The sequence below is a fragment of the Brachypodium distachyon genome, chromosome 3 (assembly GCF_000005505.3).
Source record: "Brachypodium distachyon strain Bd21 chromosome 3, Brachypodium_distachyon_v3.0, whole genome shotgun sequence".
NCBI lineage: Eukaryota > Viridiplantae > Streptophyta > Magnoliopsida > Poales > Poaceae > Brachypodium > Brachypodium distachyon.
In genome coordinates this window covers 28,801,838-28,816,493 of record NC_016133.3, presented here as the reverse complement: position 1 = coordinate 28,816,493, position 14,656 = coordinate 28,801,838, and the positions used below count along the sequence as shown (strand labels likewise).

The 14,656-nt window shown below is 42.6% G+C and overlaps 2 protein-coding genes across 2 annotated transcripts; one reads left to right on the top strand and one right to left on the bottom strand.

Annotated features, from left to right (window-relative positions):
• Nucleotides 1–4,081, top strand: LOC100822877 (ras-related protein RABC2a). Its single transcript, XM_003573954.4, has 6 exons — nucleotides 1–371; nucleotides 1,339–1,407; nucleotides 2,072–2,137; nucleotides 2,930–3,051; nucleotides 3,159–3,287; nucleotides 3,680–4,081. The coding sequence occupies exons 1-6, from the start codon at nucleotides 218–220 to the stop codon at nucleotides 3,791–3,793; spliced, it is 654 nt and encodes a 217-aa protein (XP_003574002.1). The 5' UTR covers nucleotides 1–217; the 3' UTR covers nucleotides 3,794–4,081.
• Nucleotides 4,082–5,778: 1,697 nt separating this feature from the next.
• Nucleotides 5,779–13,852, bottom strand: LOC100821727 (protein fluG). The gene is made up of 18 exons (XM_003573950.4): nucleotides 13,547–13,852; nucleotides 12,166–12,417; nucleotides 11,769–11,836; nucleotides 11,573–11,688; nucleotides 11,356–11,461; nucleotides 11,108–11,264; nucleotides 10,935–11,030; nucleotides 10,069–10,117; nucleotides 9,481–9,746; nucleotides 8,936–9,108; nucleotides 8,343–8,463; nucleotides 8,178–8,230; nucleotides 7,966–8,095; nucleotides 7,669–7,814; nucleotides 7,044–7,232; nucleotides 6,494–6,726; nucleotides 6,178–6,320; nucleotides 5,779–5,995 (listed from the first exon to the last, which is right to left on the bottom strand). Exons 1-18 carry the CDS (start codon nucleotides 13,712–13,714, stop codon nucleotides 5,933–5,935), a joined length of 2,529 nt encoding a protein of 842 aa, XP_003573998.1. The 5' UTR covers nucleotides 13,715–13,852; the 3' UTR covers nucleotides 5,779–5,932.
• Nucleotides 13,853–14,656: the final 804 nt, after the last annotated feature.

Genomic DNA, 14,656 nt, shown 5'->3' with positions numbered 1-14,656 from the left:
CCCCACAACAAGTACACAGCAAACAAAACAAGCCGTCGCCGTTTCGCAACCCCACCTCCCTCGCCCAGTCAAAGCCAGTCTGGCTGCCTGTCTCCTCTGCCGCCGCGGGCCTCTCTTCCTGCCCTCCGCCCCTTTAACTCGCCGGCCTCGCATTCGTCGCTGCTTCCGCCCTCGCCGACTCAGTCTCGGGCCGAGCGGGAGCCGAATCTGGGGAGGGATGGGGCTGTCGCCGGGTACGGCGGGGGGAAGCAGCGCCTACGAGTGCTCCTTCAAGATCCTGCTCATCGGGGACTCGGGCGTCGGCAAGAGCAGCCTCCTCGTCAGCTTCGTCGCCGCCGCCACCCTCGACGACGACATCACGCCCACCATCGGTACGTCCCTTCCGCACGTTTCCCTACGCCACGCCACGCCAAGTTCCGAAGGTCATGGAACATGGAAGCCGATCGCTGTCTCGCTGTATTTGGCAGAAGTACTAACCCGCCAGAGGGCTCGTTCTGTTGTACGCTCGCGTATCGCTTCAGCTTGTCTCTGCTTCAAAGTCTGCCCAATTAATACCACGACCGGTATCCATGGGGCGATCCTTCCGTTGTCTGCTTCCCGCGGACGACGAGTACAGCGTAGTTGGTAGACATGGGCGATTCTCCGCCCATTTTGGTGAACAAACCTTTTTTCCCTTTTTAATGTCCGAGCTGTTCGCTGCTTTAGATTGTGCTGAATTGTCCCGACTTTCTTGTTGTTGGTTGGCCTGGGCTGGAATTTATTTTCCAATGATGCTACCCTTATGGACTTTACAGTTGGTCTTATTTGCAGCTAATAAGTTGGTCCCCATCGACCCGTTTATAAGAAATACTGAGATTGTGAAACTATTTGGGACGATAGCAAAGTGATTTACGCTTGTGCAAGAAAACCTGATTACCCACTAAACAAAAAGTACTAGTACTACCTTGTTTCCTATCTCAAGCTACCGTTATTTTAACTTGTCTGTTATCTTCGGGAATGGTCCCAACTCCAAACATGATCTTATGTATTTCCTTCCCGCTACAATGAGTATGTTATCCACCTTTCCTCCCAGATTAGTCTTATGGGTGAACTTTATGCAACTCAAGATTTTGCGGAGACAAAATATCCTGAGCAATTCAAGACCTGGCTTGCACAACTGTAAAAAAATAGTATATTGTTGCCCACTCTAGTCTACCTCTTAGGCTCTTAGGCCTGAAGCAGCCTAGAGGTTATGAGAAGTGTTGAAGTATGAGTATGTTGCGTGGTTTGTGCATGCAGTTTTTGTTTTAAATGTATACTTCACTTGTGTTCTAACTTTTGTTTCACACTGATTGCTAGGAGTTGATTTTAAAATTAAGTTCCTTACTGTTGGTGGAAAGAAACTGAAGCTGACTATATGGGATACTGGTGAGTTCACAATTGCCTCTCGTTGTTCAATGGTTCAATTATGGTCTTTGGCAGCTGGCACTAGCATGCATAACTCCAGTCTCCGAGAAAATGGTTATGTATGCAAAACTTACCTGGCACAAGAACAAGTTGTTTGAATTTCCTCATAGTGGTGCAACAATGTTTGAACATGCGAAACTACAAGTGCAGATTAAGATGAACCAAGAAAGGAAATCACCTAGACTTTGCTTTGTAGTCATTTTGACCTCACATCCTTCTCTGCCATCATTGCCACCAGCATTTGCATAGTTTTCTTTGCACATAATTTGTCTGGGAGTTTTTCCACCATGTTGCCCCTACCCTACCCTAACATCATCATTGCTGCTGGATGCTCAAATTCACAGATTTGTGATCCCACTTTGTGCTTTATGCTTAAATTTTTTGGTATCGTCCATGTTACCCCTTGCCTTATTGACATCAGAGGTTCCAATATTTCAACTTTTCAAGTGTGTAACCCCACTCCAGTTCTCTGTCCTAAACAATTCTTTGCTTCACCATATTACCCACCTCTTAGGATTGCAGTGCTACTAGAAGGTGTCTTAGTTATCTGCAGAGAACATGAATTATGTCATGGCATCTATGATATTTTAAATCTCCTGGAAAGTCATTTTCTGTTGCTTTGCAGCTGGCCAAGAGAGGTTTAGGACAATCACTGGTTCCTACTACAGAGGTGCTCAAGGCATTATTCTAGGTAATAATAATTCTTAGTTGTTCTTGACTTCGTACAAATATTACTGTGCTAACCTGATGTCAATTTTAAATATGCCATAAAATTATGTGGGTTGATCTATTGTCTGATACTCAGTGCTGAAATATGTAGATGGTTATTTCCTGTAGTACTAACATTCTCTTGTATTTTTATTTGTATTGATGATTTCTCTTTCGATGACCTAAATCAACTGTGTTACTTGAAATGCCTGAAATTATCAGAAGTTAATGAGCACAAACTACTACCTGTGATCCATAATAAATGTCGGGGATTTAGTACAAAGTTAGTACAAGTTTGTACTAAATCCCCGACACTTATATGGATCGGTGGGAGTACCTACTAATCAGGTCATGGTGAGTATGAAAACATGAGCCTAGGTTGACAACTTCTACCTCTGTTCCTAAATATAAGAAGTCTTATCTTTGTCCTAAGTCAAACTTCTTCAAATTTGACCAAGTTTATAAAAAAATCTACCAACATCTTGAACTCCAGTTTAGTTTTATTAAATAATATGTCATTATATATATTTTCATAGTATACTCATTTGATATTGTAGATCTTAGTAGTTTTTTCTATAAACTTGGTCAAGCTTGAAGAAGTTTGACTTAGGACAAAGTTTTGACTTCTTATATTTTGAAATGGAGGCCTCCGATCCATAATAACTTTTTGGTGGTAAATTAACTTGAATTTCTCTTTTATCTTGCCCCTTGTATTTTTCTTTTCATGCTCAAAAGCCGGTTAAGATCTAAAATCGTTCTTGTGTTTCACTCCTAGTATATGATGTCGCGAAGAGAGAGAGCTTCACAAATTTGGCTGATGTATGGACTAAGGAAATAGACTCGAACTCATCAAACAAAGACTGCATAAAAATGCTTGTTGGAAACAAAGTTGACAAGGTATCATTTTTTCCCAAAACATGAACTATTATTTTTCTGAATATGTTGCGATCTCATTCTTTCTTATTTATTTTTTTACTTTTAGTTTTGATGGTTCCATCTTGCAGGACGATGAAAGAACAGTCACAAGAGAAGAAGGTCTTGCCTTTGCAGAAGAATCTGGATGTCTGTTTCTTGAAAGCAGTGCAAAAACACGAGAAAATGTCGAGAACTGCTTTGAACAACTCACACTGAAGGTAAGGACTCCAGAGATATTATGATCCATAAACTTGTTAAATTCTTAAATCTGGTATACAATTAATTAATGCCAATGAGCCCTTGGCGTAATGGTTAAGGAACAACTCTAGTAGCACTCCTCAGGTCCAGAGTCCCACTCCTTGTGGGAGTGAATTTCAGCCTGGGGTTAAAATTTTTTATGCGTGAGAAGTTCTTCTTCTTAATGCAAATGCCTGGGGGTTGGCTTACCCCTTTGCAGGTGGAGTTATTTTTTTTTTTATACAATTAAGCAGATGTGGAACATGGGAACACAGCTGAAGAATTTGGCTGCATTTTCAGTTTGCTGGTTGTTTTTTCTTCTAGTAAGCCAGCTCATATGCATCATAAAACTATCGGTTTTGCCATCATGCAGATTCTCGAGGTTCCAAGTCTCTTGGAGGAAGGCTGTTCGTCGGTCGTCAAGAGGAACATCCTGAAACAGCAGCAGGAAAGTCATGCAAAGTATGGTGGTAGATGCTGTCAATAGATCCGTGCCGCATGACAGAGCTCGCTATCTCTTCCATCGCAGGCAACTGTAGCTACTGTTGCGTGCTCATTGTACATGAGTTGTATATCTAGACAGTCTGTGAGTAAAAAGGGTGGGGAAAGAAGCAGTCGTTGGGGTTTTGGAGAGTGATTAAAATTGGTTTGTACAAAGGACAGAGGGAACGTCATGTCCACTATCTCTCTCTCTCTCTCTCTCTGTAGAGGTTTCATGGTCACACTTGTAATGAGTTCAGTTGGCAATGAAAATGGAAGAATTATTTGGTTTTTTTCTTCCGTGAGGGATGGGAAAGCTCGTCAACAAGGTTTTAATTGGTTCGTCAGTCACACCGCAGACGTTCAGAGGAAGCAAATTAACATCAGGATTTTCTTTCGTGAGTCCTGTAAATTTCTCGGCATATACGGACAGTTTCTTTGAGTACTCCTTCTAATCCATAATTTAGTACAAAGTTGTTCTGAGACACTTATTGTCTCATTATAAATTTGAGACATTTATATGGATCGGAGGGAATAGGTATCTCTTGGATCTTTTAAAAGAGCTGGCACATTTATCTGATTATTTGAAAATGAAGGATTCAGTAAAACCAGTACTTCTGTTTTAAGCCGATTAAGTTTAACACTGACCTTTTTTTGGTTTATTATATTGTAATATATGCTTACAGGAGACATAGCCAAAGGATGTTTAAGTTTCCCTCGAAAAATGGAGACATAGCCATGCCGGTCTATGCCAATGTATCCCTGGACCTTCCGATGAAACTCATTGAGAACATTCAAAAGATTTGCCGTGGTTTCCTTTGGAAGGGTCGTCGCGACGTTCATGGTGGACATTGCTTGGTTGCGTGCGACTCGGTCTGCTCTTCGAAATTGATGGGTGGCCTAGGTCTTCAAAACCTACGGCTACTAAATGTGGCGTTGAGAGCTAGATGGTGCTGGCTCCAAAGGACGGACAGTGCGAGACCGTGGGCTGACCTTAATCTGCAAGTCTCGGATCAGTCGCTTGACCTGTTTCATGCGGCTGTCACAGTCTCTCGGTGGCAATGGGCAGCGCACACTGTTCTGGATCGACCGTTGGTTGGATGGTGTGAGCCTCGATCTGATTGTTCCAACCTTGTCTGCCCGTTTGACTCCTAGCGCAAGGAAGATCTCGGTTGCTCATGCCTTGACCAACAATGCTTGGGTGCATGGCGTGGGTGCCTCTCTTGCTGACCAGGAATTTGGCAAGTTCTTTGCAGTTTGGGAGCTGGTTCGGGCGGTGGAACTGTCACCGGATGAAGACGTCTTCAGGTGGAACTTGGACCGATCCGGTTTATACACGGCGTCCTCGGCCTATGGCGCTTTCTTCTCCGGGAGAGAGGCTGCCCCATGTGCCGACGATCTTTGGAGTTTTAGGACACCGAGCCGTTGCAAGGTATTCATTTGGCTTGCTCTTAGAGGCCGTTGTTGGACGGCTGACCGTTTGAGTCGTCGTGGTATGCCGCACCCGGCACATTGTCCCTTCTGCGACCAGGAACCTAAGACCATTTCCCACCTTATGGTCGGGTGTTTCTTCGCCAGACAGATTTGGGACATCTTCCTCAGGAGATGGAGGCGACTGGATCTGGTGCCGGATGGTCAGATTGGCTTGATGCAGTGGTGGTCCGGTCTGCATTTTGGCAACCGAAGAACTCGCAAGGACTTCGCTGCGAGAATCATCCTCAGGTGCCTTTGGCGACACCGGAATGCGATTGTTTTCGAGGGGGTTCGTTCGTGCGTGTCGATGGTGGCTCACTCTATTGAGCAAGAAGGCGCCGCTTGGGAGAGTGCGGGCTTGTTTAAGGATAAGACCCTAACACCTTTGTAAGGGTGCGTGAGTCATGGAATGTAAACGAGTAATCCCTAATGCTAAGGCCTCCGGGCATGTAACCGCGTCGCAGTAATTCTTCTTATATTTATGATACGCCTGTCTAGGCGTATTCTAGAAAAAACAGATATTTAATTTTAAAATCCCTTTATTATGAACTGCAAAATACTGAGAACTACAAGTTCAGTCATGAGAATAAGCAATTTGAAGGGCAACAACATTGTTTGTTGACGTAACCCTTCAGCGACACCAAAAGTGATCTTGAAACAAAGTTAACTCAGCTTAGTAGCGGTGAATGAGATCGCTGAATGCCCCTGGGTTCTTCGAGTAGTGATCAATCTCAGCCTGGAAAAAATATATCGAAGAAGTCAAAATAGTGAGGCATGCACCCAAATTATTCCACGAAAAGAAAGCAAGCCAATATAAGTGTCATTTATTTTTGATAATTATAGAATTATAATTAAAAACATGGCAGAAGCGCCAAAAAACAAACAAGAAGTGAAGGAAATAAAACTTGGAGAACTAACCTTTCGCACAGCTATAACAGCCGTAATAAGTTTATCACCAATAAGTTCATGTAAAGTTTTGTCTGTAGCAAGTGATTCTACAGATTCCAGCAGGTCCTGTGGCAGCCTTTTGAGCTTCGAAGCATAATCTGCAGGATTTGATTCTGCAAGAGACACAAGACACATCAGATATAAAAGAAAACTAATTCCGGACATAAATAAATATATAATTCGAGAGATATATGTACAAGTTCCTGCAAGGATCACATCACAGGCTGAAAATATTTGTAGGGGCATTTTTCCGCAAATGGTAGCAAGGTAACTAAAATGTCCATACCAATTGGTTCAGGCAACTTAAGGCCTCTCCTGAGCCCATCAATCCCAGCAGCAACAATAGCAGCAAGACCCAAGTGTGGATTTGCGCACCCATCAAATGATTTAATTTCGAAATTGCTGACCAAATCGAGAGGCACACCAGGTGGGCATGCGGTTCTCAGTGGAGCCTCCCGGTTTTCTTTCCCCCAGCATAGATAAGCTCCACTCCATGTATTTGGCTGGATTCGATCGTAGCTACATACAGAGAAGCCAATGACCATATTATCGAAATGGCTGTTTCCAGATTCAGATATTTTTTTCAACAAGTAGCAAACTGCTCTATCCATATTCTAGAGAAATATATGCTTTGCCATCTTTAATGTATCACTAAGCTTATGCAAAAACAAATACTCCCTCCGTCCCATATATCTAGACACTTTTTGGGCATAGATACATCCAAATCTGGACAAATTTGAGTCACTTAATATGGGACGGAGGGAGTAGTAAATTGCGTCATCGAAATCATTATCGAGTTAAGGTGGATTCTTACAACCTTTGCAGGAAGAAATTACCTGTTAGGGTGAGGAGCGGTAAACGCCAAGATTGATGAAAGATGATGATATACTCCAGCAAGGAATTGTTCTCCAACATTAGACATTCCATAGAAATTGTATTCATTTGATCCCATAAAAACATTTTGATCATTCTTCCATAAACTAAGATGCACATGAGAACCAGATCCGATATCATTCATGTCAGGTCTGAAAATTGTCAAGTAGAATAAAGCATCAGAGACAAGAAAGGCAAGTGACAGATGATTGATGCTATTTATAGTTTCGATACACGAAAGCATTATTTGATAAAAAGTACCCCCTCCGATCCAAATTAATTGTCGCAGCTTTGTCTAGATACGCATGTATCTAGACGCGTCATGCGTATCTAGACAAAGCTGCGACAAATTTGGATCAGAGGGAGTAGCTCTTTTCAGTTCTCTTCCTCTATTAAAAACAACTGGATTCCTTTACAACCAATATAGACAGATACCTTGCGCCCCCTTCACAGTTATTTCACTTACGATTACAAAATTGTGAAACTTGTTGGTCTCCAGTCTCCAAGAAGATGACTTGTGTATGTGCGGAAAATAGAAAGTCGAAACCAGATGGTATATGAATATGCTATGTTGATCTGCGAACTTACTTTGGAAGAAACGTTGCTATCAATCCGTGCTTTCGAGCAACTGATTTAATAATCTCACGAGCATATATCAGATTGTCAGCAGCAAGAGTGCACAGCACATACTTCAAGGCTACCTCAAACTGCCCTTTCCCAGCTTCAGCATGCAGCTTTTCAGAAGAAACAAGTATATGTGAACACAGAAAAAACTCAATCGCTAAATCATTACGTTACATATACTCACAAGGTTAACAATTGATCTCAAACTTTGTGTGCCTATAATATTTTTTGTTGACCTTTTGGGGTATATTCACTTCTTACCTGCTCAACCACAATGTCTGCCGCCTTAAGAGAAGAATATACTTCTTGTAGTATAGAAGAGGCACCATCAAATGATGAAGTTGAGCAGTAACTGCTATTATCATATGGAACCCATTGCTCGTGTCCCTCACTGCAGAATTTTTTTATTTCGATCACATAAAGAATACGCATCTGTCAATATATTTTATTTATACTGAGTTAGGCAAAGCTACCTTACTAATTTTTTGCGGAGATAAAACTCATTCTCAAAACCTGCCTTCATTGTCTACAAAGAACAAATAACTGAGCATAAATACCAAAAGAAGTGCACCTATTGAACTCAAGAGAAAAAAATGGCCTTCAAAAGTTATGTTGGCAAAATTGTGGGTTATTCTTACCACATTGAATTCATCTAGCAGAACTTTCGTGACTTTTCTCAAGACATTTCTAGGACAATATTCCCAGGGTTCTCCAGGCCTTATTTGCATGTCAGCCATCACCATTTGCTCGCGTCTTGACCTTCAAACAGGAGTAAACTACCATTTATTTAACCACAGGTTCATGCTTTTCCATAAATAATGATTTACTCCCTCTGATCCATAAAAGGTGTCGCCCACTTCGTACAAAATTTGTACTAACTTAGTACAAAATGGGAGACACTTTTTATGGATCGGAGGGAGTACTAAGTTTGCAGAATTGACCTCTTGTCACCCAACTGTTGTCACCAAACAAGAAGCTATTCAAATTGTTCTATAACTTTTGAGGTTGCCAGAAATTAGGTTTCAATTTAATGATGAGTACTAGTTGCAGCACACCGTAGTATTTTTTTTAGTCAGTATATAAAAAATAAAGTTATTTGACATATGACCTGGTAGTGAATGGTGCGAGGGGAACAAAGACTCCAAGACCAATGAGTAGTGAAGAAAAGAAAACTAAAGTCATAATGGATGATGCAGTTGAAAGAAGTACCGGCAAAGCATTGCAAATTTACCATGGGAGCCTCAAAAGTGTTGACATATCTGGCACAAGCCTGATCTCGCCTACACCAGTCAGGTTCGTCCCATCAGCTGGGCCATCACAAAAGGAAGTCATTCCCATTGATGCAAAAGTCAGACCAACACCCTTGTTCCTTGCAATCTCGTAAAATCTTCCTGCTGGCACGACCTGAAAGTGAAGTTTTATTTTCTCAAGTCTTTTTGTGAGTATTAGAAATTCTAATCTAAGAAATAATTCCATGCTCAGGGGGTAACCAGACCGTCGACACACACGCACACAGAACAGTATGCAGTATTAAGTAGTTTAAGAAATCTACGGACTGTCTATTGGAACAGAACAGCTTGTAGGTGATCTTCAAACAAAGTTCATGCTAAACTTCATCCAAAAAAAAAAGTTCATGCTAACCATTGTCTATGTGTGTAGCCAGGACAATTTCATAACAGATAACTTTTAGTCCATAAAACAACAAGAAATGATCGACGGCAAAACAACATTGCATGGTGTTAACCATGTAGAATTTGCTTGGAAAGATGTTCTTACACGGCATCTATGTTGACCTGAAGCATCATTCCAGACAATTCGAACGAAGAGCACATCTTTCTCAACGGAAGATGATGATATCCTACTGTTAGATATGGTAGTTTTCTGATGGATTGTTCCATTGGCAACATTCATCTTGTAAAGATCCAATGCATTTCTTCTAAAGATGTCATCAACTGCTTCAATAGCTTCCTGAATGCTAAGATCACCATCTTCACATGCTGCTGATAGGACATGGTAAACAACATCGCGTGCCCTTCTCGCACCTGTAAATCAGCACAAACTATAAATTAACACATGAACACAAGAACTACATGAACACTCTTGTGTGCTTCGGCATAACTTTCCATGTTTTCACTACAAGTTTAGTGTATACATATAAGGTCTGGCACCAAAATTTTATTTGCTTTTCCATTTGTAGCGGTCAAAAAGTTTTCTCCCTACCATGAGAAGATACTATTCAGACATCTTAGTTTCTGATAAGATATCTAACACTTATACTGGACACATAATGATCTTTGATCACCTTATGAAATAACTAAAGGGTGCCCGTCAAAAAAGAAAAACTAAAGGGACTGCTGATTATACCTAGATAATATGTCTCCGGAAAAGCATATCCATCTGTACTGAACATGACCTGCAAATGGTTAAAAAATATAAAATTACCATGGACATAGTTGTTAAGTGTATCATGTCTCCTCTTCCTATCAGATTGGTCTTTTGGGATAGATGGCTAGATGGGGTATCTTAACATGGTATCTCGAGAAGTGGCAAAAAAAATTAGATTGAACAGACATAAGTGACAACAAGACATGCACCAAGATATTTGCGGAGTGAATCAAATGGGGTTTTCTTACAAAGGCAACTTAAGAGTGGATATTATTATATTATATTACAGACAAGACCAGAATAAATGCATATTGTATGAGCAAGACAGGAAAGAGAGATTCTCAAACCTCTAATTCCAAAGGTCGACAGTAGCCTACTAAGCAATAAATGCTACTGGGACCTGGAATGGGACCATACATGTCTACCGTAGTTATCTCTACGATTATTAGTCTCCCTCCAATAGAACAAAGTATCATTATGTGTGCAGACAAACTTTCTAAACTAGCTATCGAAGTATCATTATCTCTATATGAGTACTGAGAATCTCAAATGAACATACAAAAACAATAGGAGTAGATTCATCTAGAAGTATTTTCACTTTATTATAACTTACTAAGTTCTATAAATATATGGCAGCAGTCAAAGTTGAGTTATGAAGACGGCAAAAATGCCCACAATGACAATCTTTTTGTCACCAGAGGGGGTATCGCCGAAAATATGTACATGATATTAATTAGTAGTCCCCTTTTTCAGCCCCACGGAACATTAAGCAACATGTGTGTTCCTAATAATTACTAAGCCTTCAACTTTTCCAGAAACAATTATTCAGAAGAAAGATATTTTACCTTCTTTATGGGAGCTAGCTCCAGAAGCTCTTTAAGTGATGATGTCATTCCTTGAACGCTAAGTTTTGGAATTGCCAAGCCAAAATCAAGATAGACCTGGTAGTGATTTGTTTATGATGCTTAAAATAAATCAAAAGAATAAATAAATAATTGTACAAAGATGAGGCTCCAACCTGGGAGTAAACAGATGCAAGATAGGAGGCTTCCTTCGAAAATGGATAAGAAGCATGTAAAAGAACTAGTTGGCACTTAGCAAATCTTTCGTCGTCAAGAACAGCACGCAGATGCAGAGGGTTGCACTTTCTCAAGTCTAGGTCTTTATCTCCAAAGCTGAAATTGAGTGGAATATGTATATACTTGAGATATACTGAAATGAACAAAACAAAAGGTGCTTCCGTAAAAGCTAAAATTCAGTCATCACCCTGTGTGAATCTGCATTGGTAAGTGAAACAGCACCGCAATTTCAAGACTACACGTAAATAGATAGTCAATCAGGCTCTTATTTGTAATCCGAAGAGGTCTTTGACCTGAAAAGTACAGAGAAATAGAAGCATACAGCTGATCATACAATCCTTGGTGGAAACATGTTTTATTCATCCATTTGGACATTTCTCCATCCCAATAAAAAAAATGTTCACCTGTCAGCTCCTTACGAAGACCATCCTCCGCATCTGTCTTGCTAACACATGGATCGATCTCTAAGCCACTTCTGTATGCAGCTATGCTTTTCAACCCAACAATTTTGTTGGCAACTGTGAGAAACTAGTTAAGGATATCCATTGAAAGAACAAAAAGAAAAATCACCAGTCTGTCCAAAGAAATTCAGGAGGATATGATTTGAGCTTGGACACAAAAGTTTCAGTGAACGAGTCCAATGTCCAGGTTGATCCACTGAATGAATCCTGAAAGCAGTAATCAATTTGATCACTAGTCAATAATAAAAATTTTGATAGTATTAAATAAGTTAAGAAATATAGTGGAAATACTTAACAGGCAAATGCAGTGAATGTTGATATTAACTATAGTTAATCTTTTATTTGAGGCTAAAAATGTCATGTAAGTCAATCATTATGATAATCTGACAACTGGTCTTTTTGAAATAAAATAAAACCTGGACAGCTAATCTTGTACATAAAAGATTCCCAAATGCCATTTAATGTTTACTGGAATCTAGTCATGCGAGGGCAGGGCAAAAAGACCTTTATTATTGACCACCGAAAGAAATACTCACGTCATTAATAATCGTTTCAGCCAGCCATTCGATTCTCAGAACTCTGCCAACCGTGGGAACAAAATCCTTGTGGGACTCCAGTTCAAGCATTTTGTCAAATACTATGCCATCATCCATGAGGATTGCAGATATATTGGCAGCTTGGAAGCATTTTGAACTGATCGATGACAACCCTTCGGCCCGTCTGAACTCCTCCACCTTCTCAAGTGAGGCTTCACAGTTGTACAACGCAGCAATGTCCTTCAAGCTCCTCTGCATTCAACGATATTTCAAGAATGTAAAAAGTAAAAACTATGGAATAAGCAATAAGTATATACTCCTCGGACACAATGTGATAAGTACGGAATAAGCAATTGGAACAATATTTCTGTTGCGAGAAACCAGGAATGTTAAAGCATTTGGAACCATACAAAGATATAAGCGCCTGTACATAGAGCACCGACCAAATGGCCCACATCACATGATGGCATGAAAGCTTGGCTGCCTAAACGCCACCAGAACATAGCTCAGAACCATGCCAAATAGACAAATAGTCCCAGCACTTCGCCATGGGCCTAGCTAGGTACCGTTAAAAGTACACACGCCTCCCCAGCCCATCCATGATCCGTGGAATGGTCCTCACAGGGCAAAGAGACGGGATAAAAGGTGCGATGCTCTGCTACGAGTAGCAGACAAAGCTGGTGGCCTCTGCCATGCCAAACAGTTAAAGAAAAAGACGGACTTAATAAATCCGCATATTCTGCTGATACCGTCAGTCGATGAGATCAAACGGAGCAAACACGGAGTCATGCATAGACAGTAAATTTGCATTCGTTTTGCCCGTGACCTCAAAAACCACCAGCTGTGGTTGCAGTGCTGACTGTTGAGCTACTCCGGGGAGCTCCTCCTTTTCGGAAAGAAAAAATGCTGAGCTACTCTATCCTCTTGGGATTCTTTTTTTTTGAGATCAAGAAGGCTTTAATTAATTAATTAATGGCTGACTCCAGACTAAAGTCGGCATATACTACCCAACTCGACCCTTGACCGACATAACACGATCTAGCTAGCACAAAGCCTCAAGTGTGTAGCAATACAGGGGAGCACAGCGCAGGCAGGATGGCGTCGTCAATGTCGCGATCCCGAGCCACCTAGGTTCCAAGTTGCAAGTCCCTCTTGTCGCAGATACAGATTCCGCTTACTATTTATCCAAACTTGAGTCAAAAACAGAAGGAAAAAAAATGTCGCGATCTCAAGCAAGGACGCATGCGAGGTGCCGTGCCGGGCGCGCGGTCAAAGCCGGCGGCTGTTCCGGCCGTGGGAATGGATAAGCAAGCAAAAGCAGCTAGAGCGAGCGAGCGAGCGAGAGGCGAGAAGTAAAGCGCGTGTGGGTTGGTTGGATTACCTTGAAGGAGAGGGAGTGGGGGGCGAAGGCGAGCGCGTCGCCTTGGGCCTCGGAGAAGCAGCGGAGGAAGGGGAAGGAGGAGCCCGCGGCGACGAGGTTGTGCGCGTGCGCGTCCACCGCCGGCGTCTCCTCCGCCGCGCGTCGCAGCTCGGCGTACTTGCCCTCCATCTCCTCCACGCTCCGAGATTCTCCTTCTCCTACGGTGGGCGGCGCCTCGTTTGACTGCGAAAACCTGACCGGCCTTCTGGACTGGTACACTCCACGACCACGGAATGGAAAATGGCTCTCAGGCTGGGGAGCGTTTTTTATATGCAGGAAGCGGACGCTGCCAATGCACACCCTGCGGCCCGCGCGGCACAGCTACCGTTCCTTCTTTTCTTTTTTTCCTTTTTTTCTGGCTTGGCACGAACAACTACCGTTCTTCTCGTCTTTTGCATGGTTTTGAGGACTTTGTTGGACCGCGGGTCCAACCGCAGAAACCCCACCAGCGCACATGTAAACCCGCTCCCAAATTCTCGCCCGGAATCATGCCCGGATCACGCGCCACGACGGCACGCACTTGGTGTACGTCCCGCGCAGGCCCGCCCCGCGCGCTGAAGCCTGAAGGTAGCAAGTGCGATGCGCGCATGCCATGCATGGTCACGGAACGATCGCCATCTCCATTATTTCCCTTGCCTTTTGCCCCCACAGACTCATTCGACCGCCCCGGCAACAGTGCTGTTTCTGGTTATCATGGCAGTGACATTTTACCGATCCACTGGCTACATACGTTCCACACCGCACAGTGCCAGGCCTACCGACGCCCCTGTACGTACGTATATACCCCCTTTGCGACAGTATCACTCCACTATCTAGGTGTACCCAGTAGCACTAATGGCCGCCATGCATGTTGCTATACGGTACAGCTCAGGTCGTTAGCTAGCGCCATCAGCAGCTGGGGATCTCTCTATCTCTCTCGCAGCTCCAGACCGGCCGTGACACTTGAACAAGATTGGCGGTACTGCATCGATCGGCGCGGATCTTCGGCAGCTACCGCCGGTTTCGTGAACCGACGTCAGGTCGTCATCGGCCTCGTTAGCTAAAACCTACAGGGCGGGTGGCATTAATTAA

Bases quoted from the DNA above. Each gene is read 5' to 3' on its own strand.
- LOC100822877 (XM_003573954.4), top strand. From the start codon at position 218: ATGGGGCTGTCGCCGGGTACGGCGGGGGGAAGCAGCGCCTACGAGTGC. The intron at 372-1,338 runs GTACGTCCCTTC...ACTGATTGCTAG, and splicing joins CGACATCACGCCCACCATCG to GAGTTGATTTTAAAATTAAG. The intron at 1,408-2,071 runs GTGAGTTCACAA...GTTGCTTTGCAG, and splicing joins GCTGACTATATGGGATACTG to CTGGCCAAGAGAGGTTTAGG.
- LOC100821727 (XM_003573950.4), bottom strand. From the start codon at position 13,714: ATGGAGGGCAAGTACGCCGAGCTGCGACGCGCGGCGGAGGAGACGCCG. The intron at 10,118-10,934 runs GTAAAATATCTT...AACCATTTGCAG, and splicing joins AGCTAGCTCCCATAAAGAAG to GTCATGTTCAGTACAGATGG. The intron at 6,321-6,493 runs GTATGGACATTT...TGTCTCTTGCAG, and splicing joins TAAGTTGCCTGAACCAATTG to AATCAAATCCTGCAGATTAT.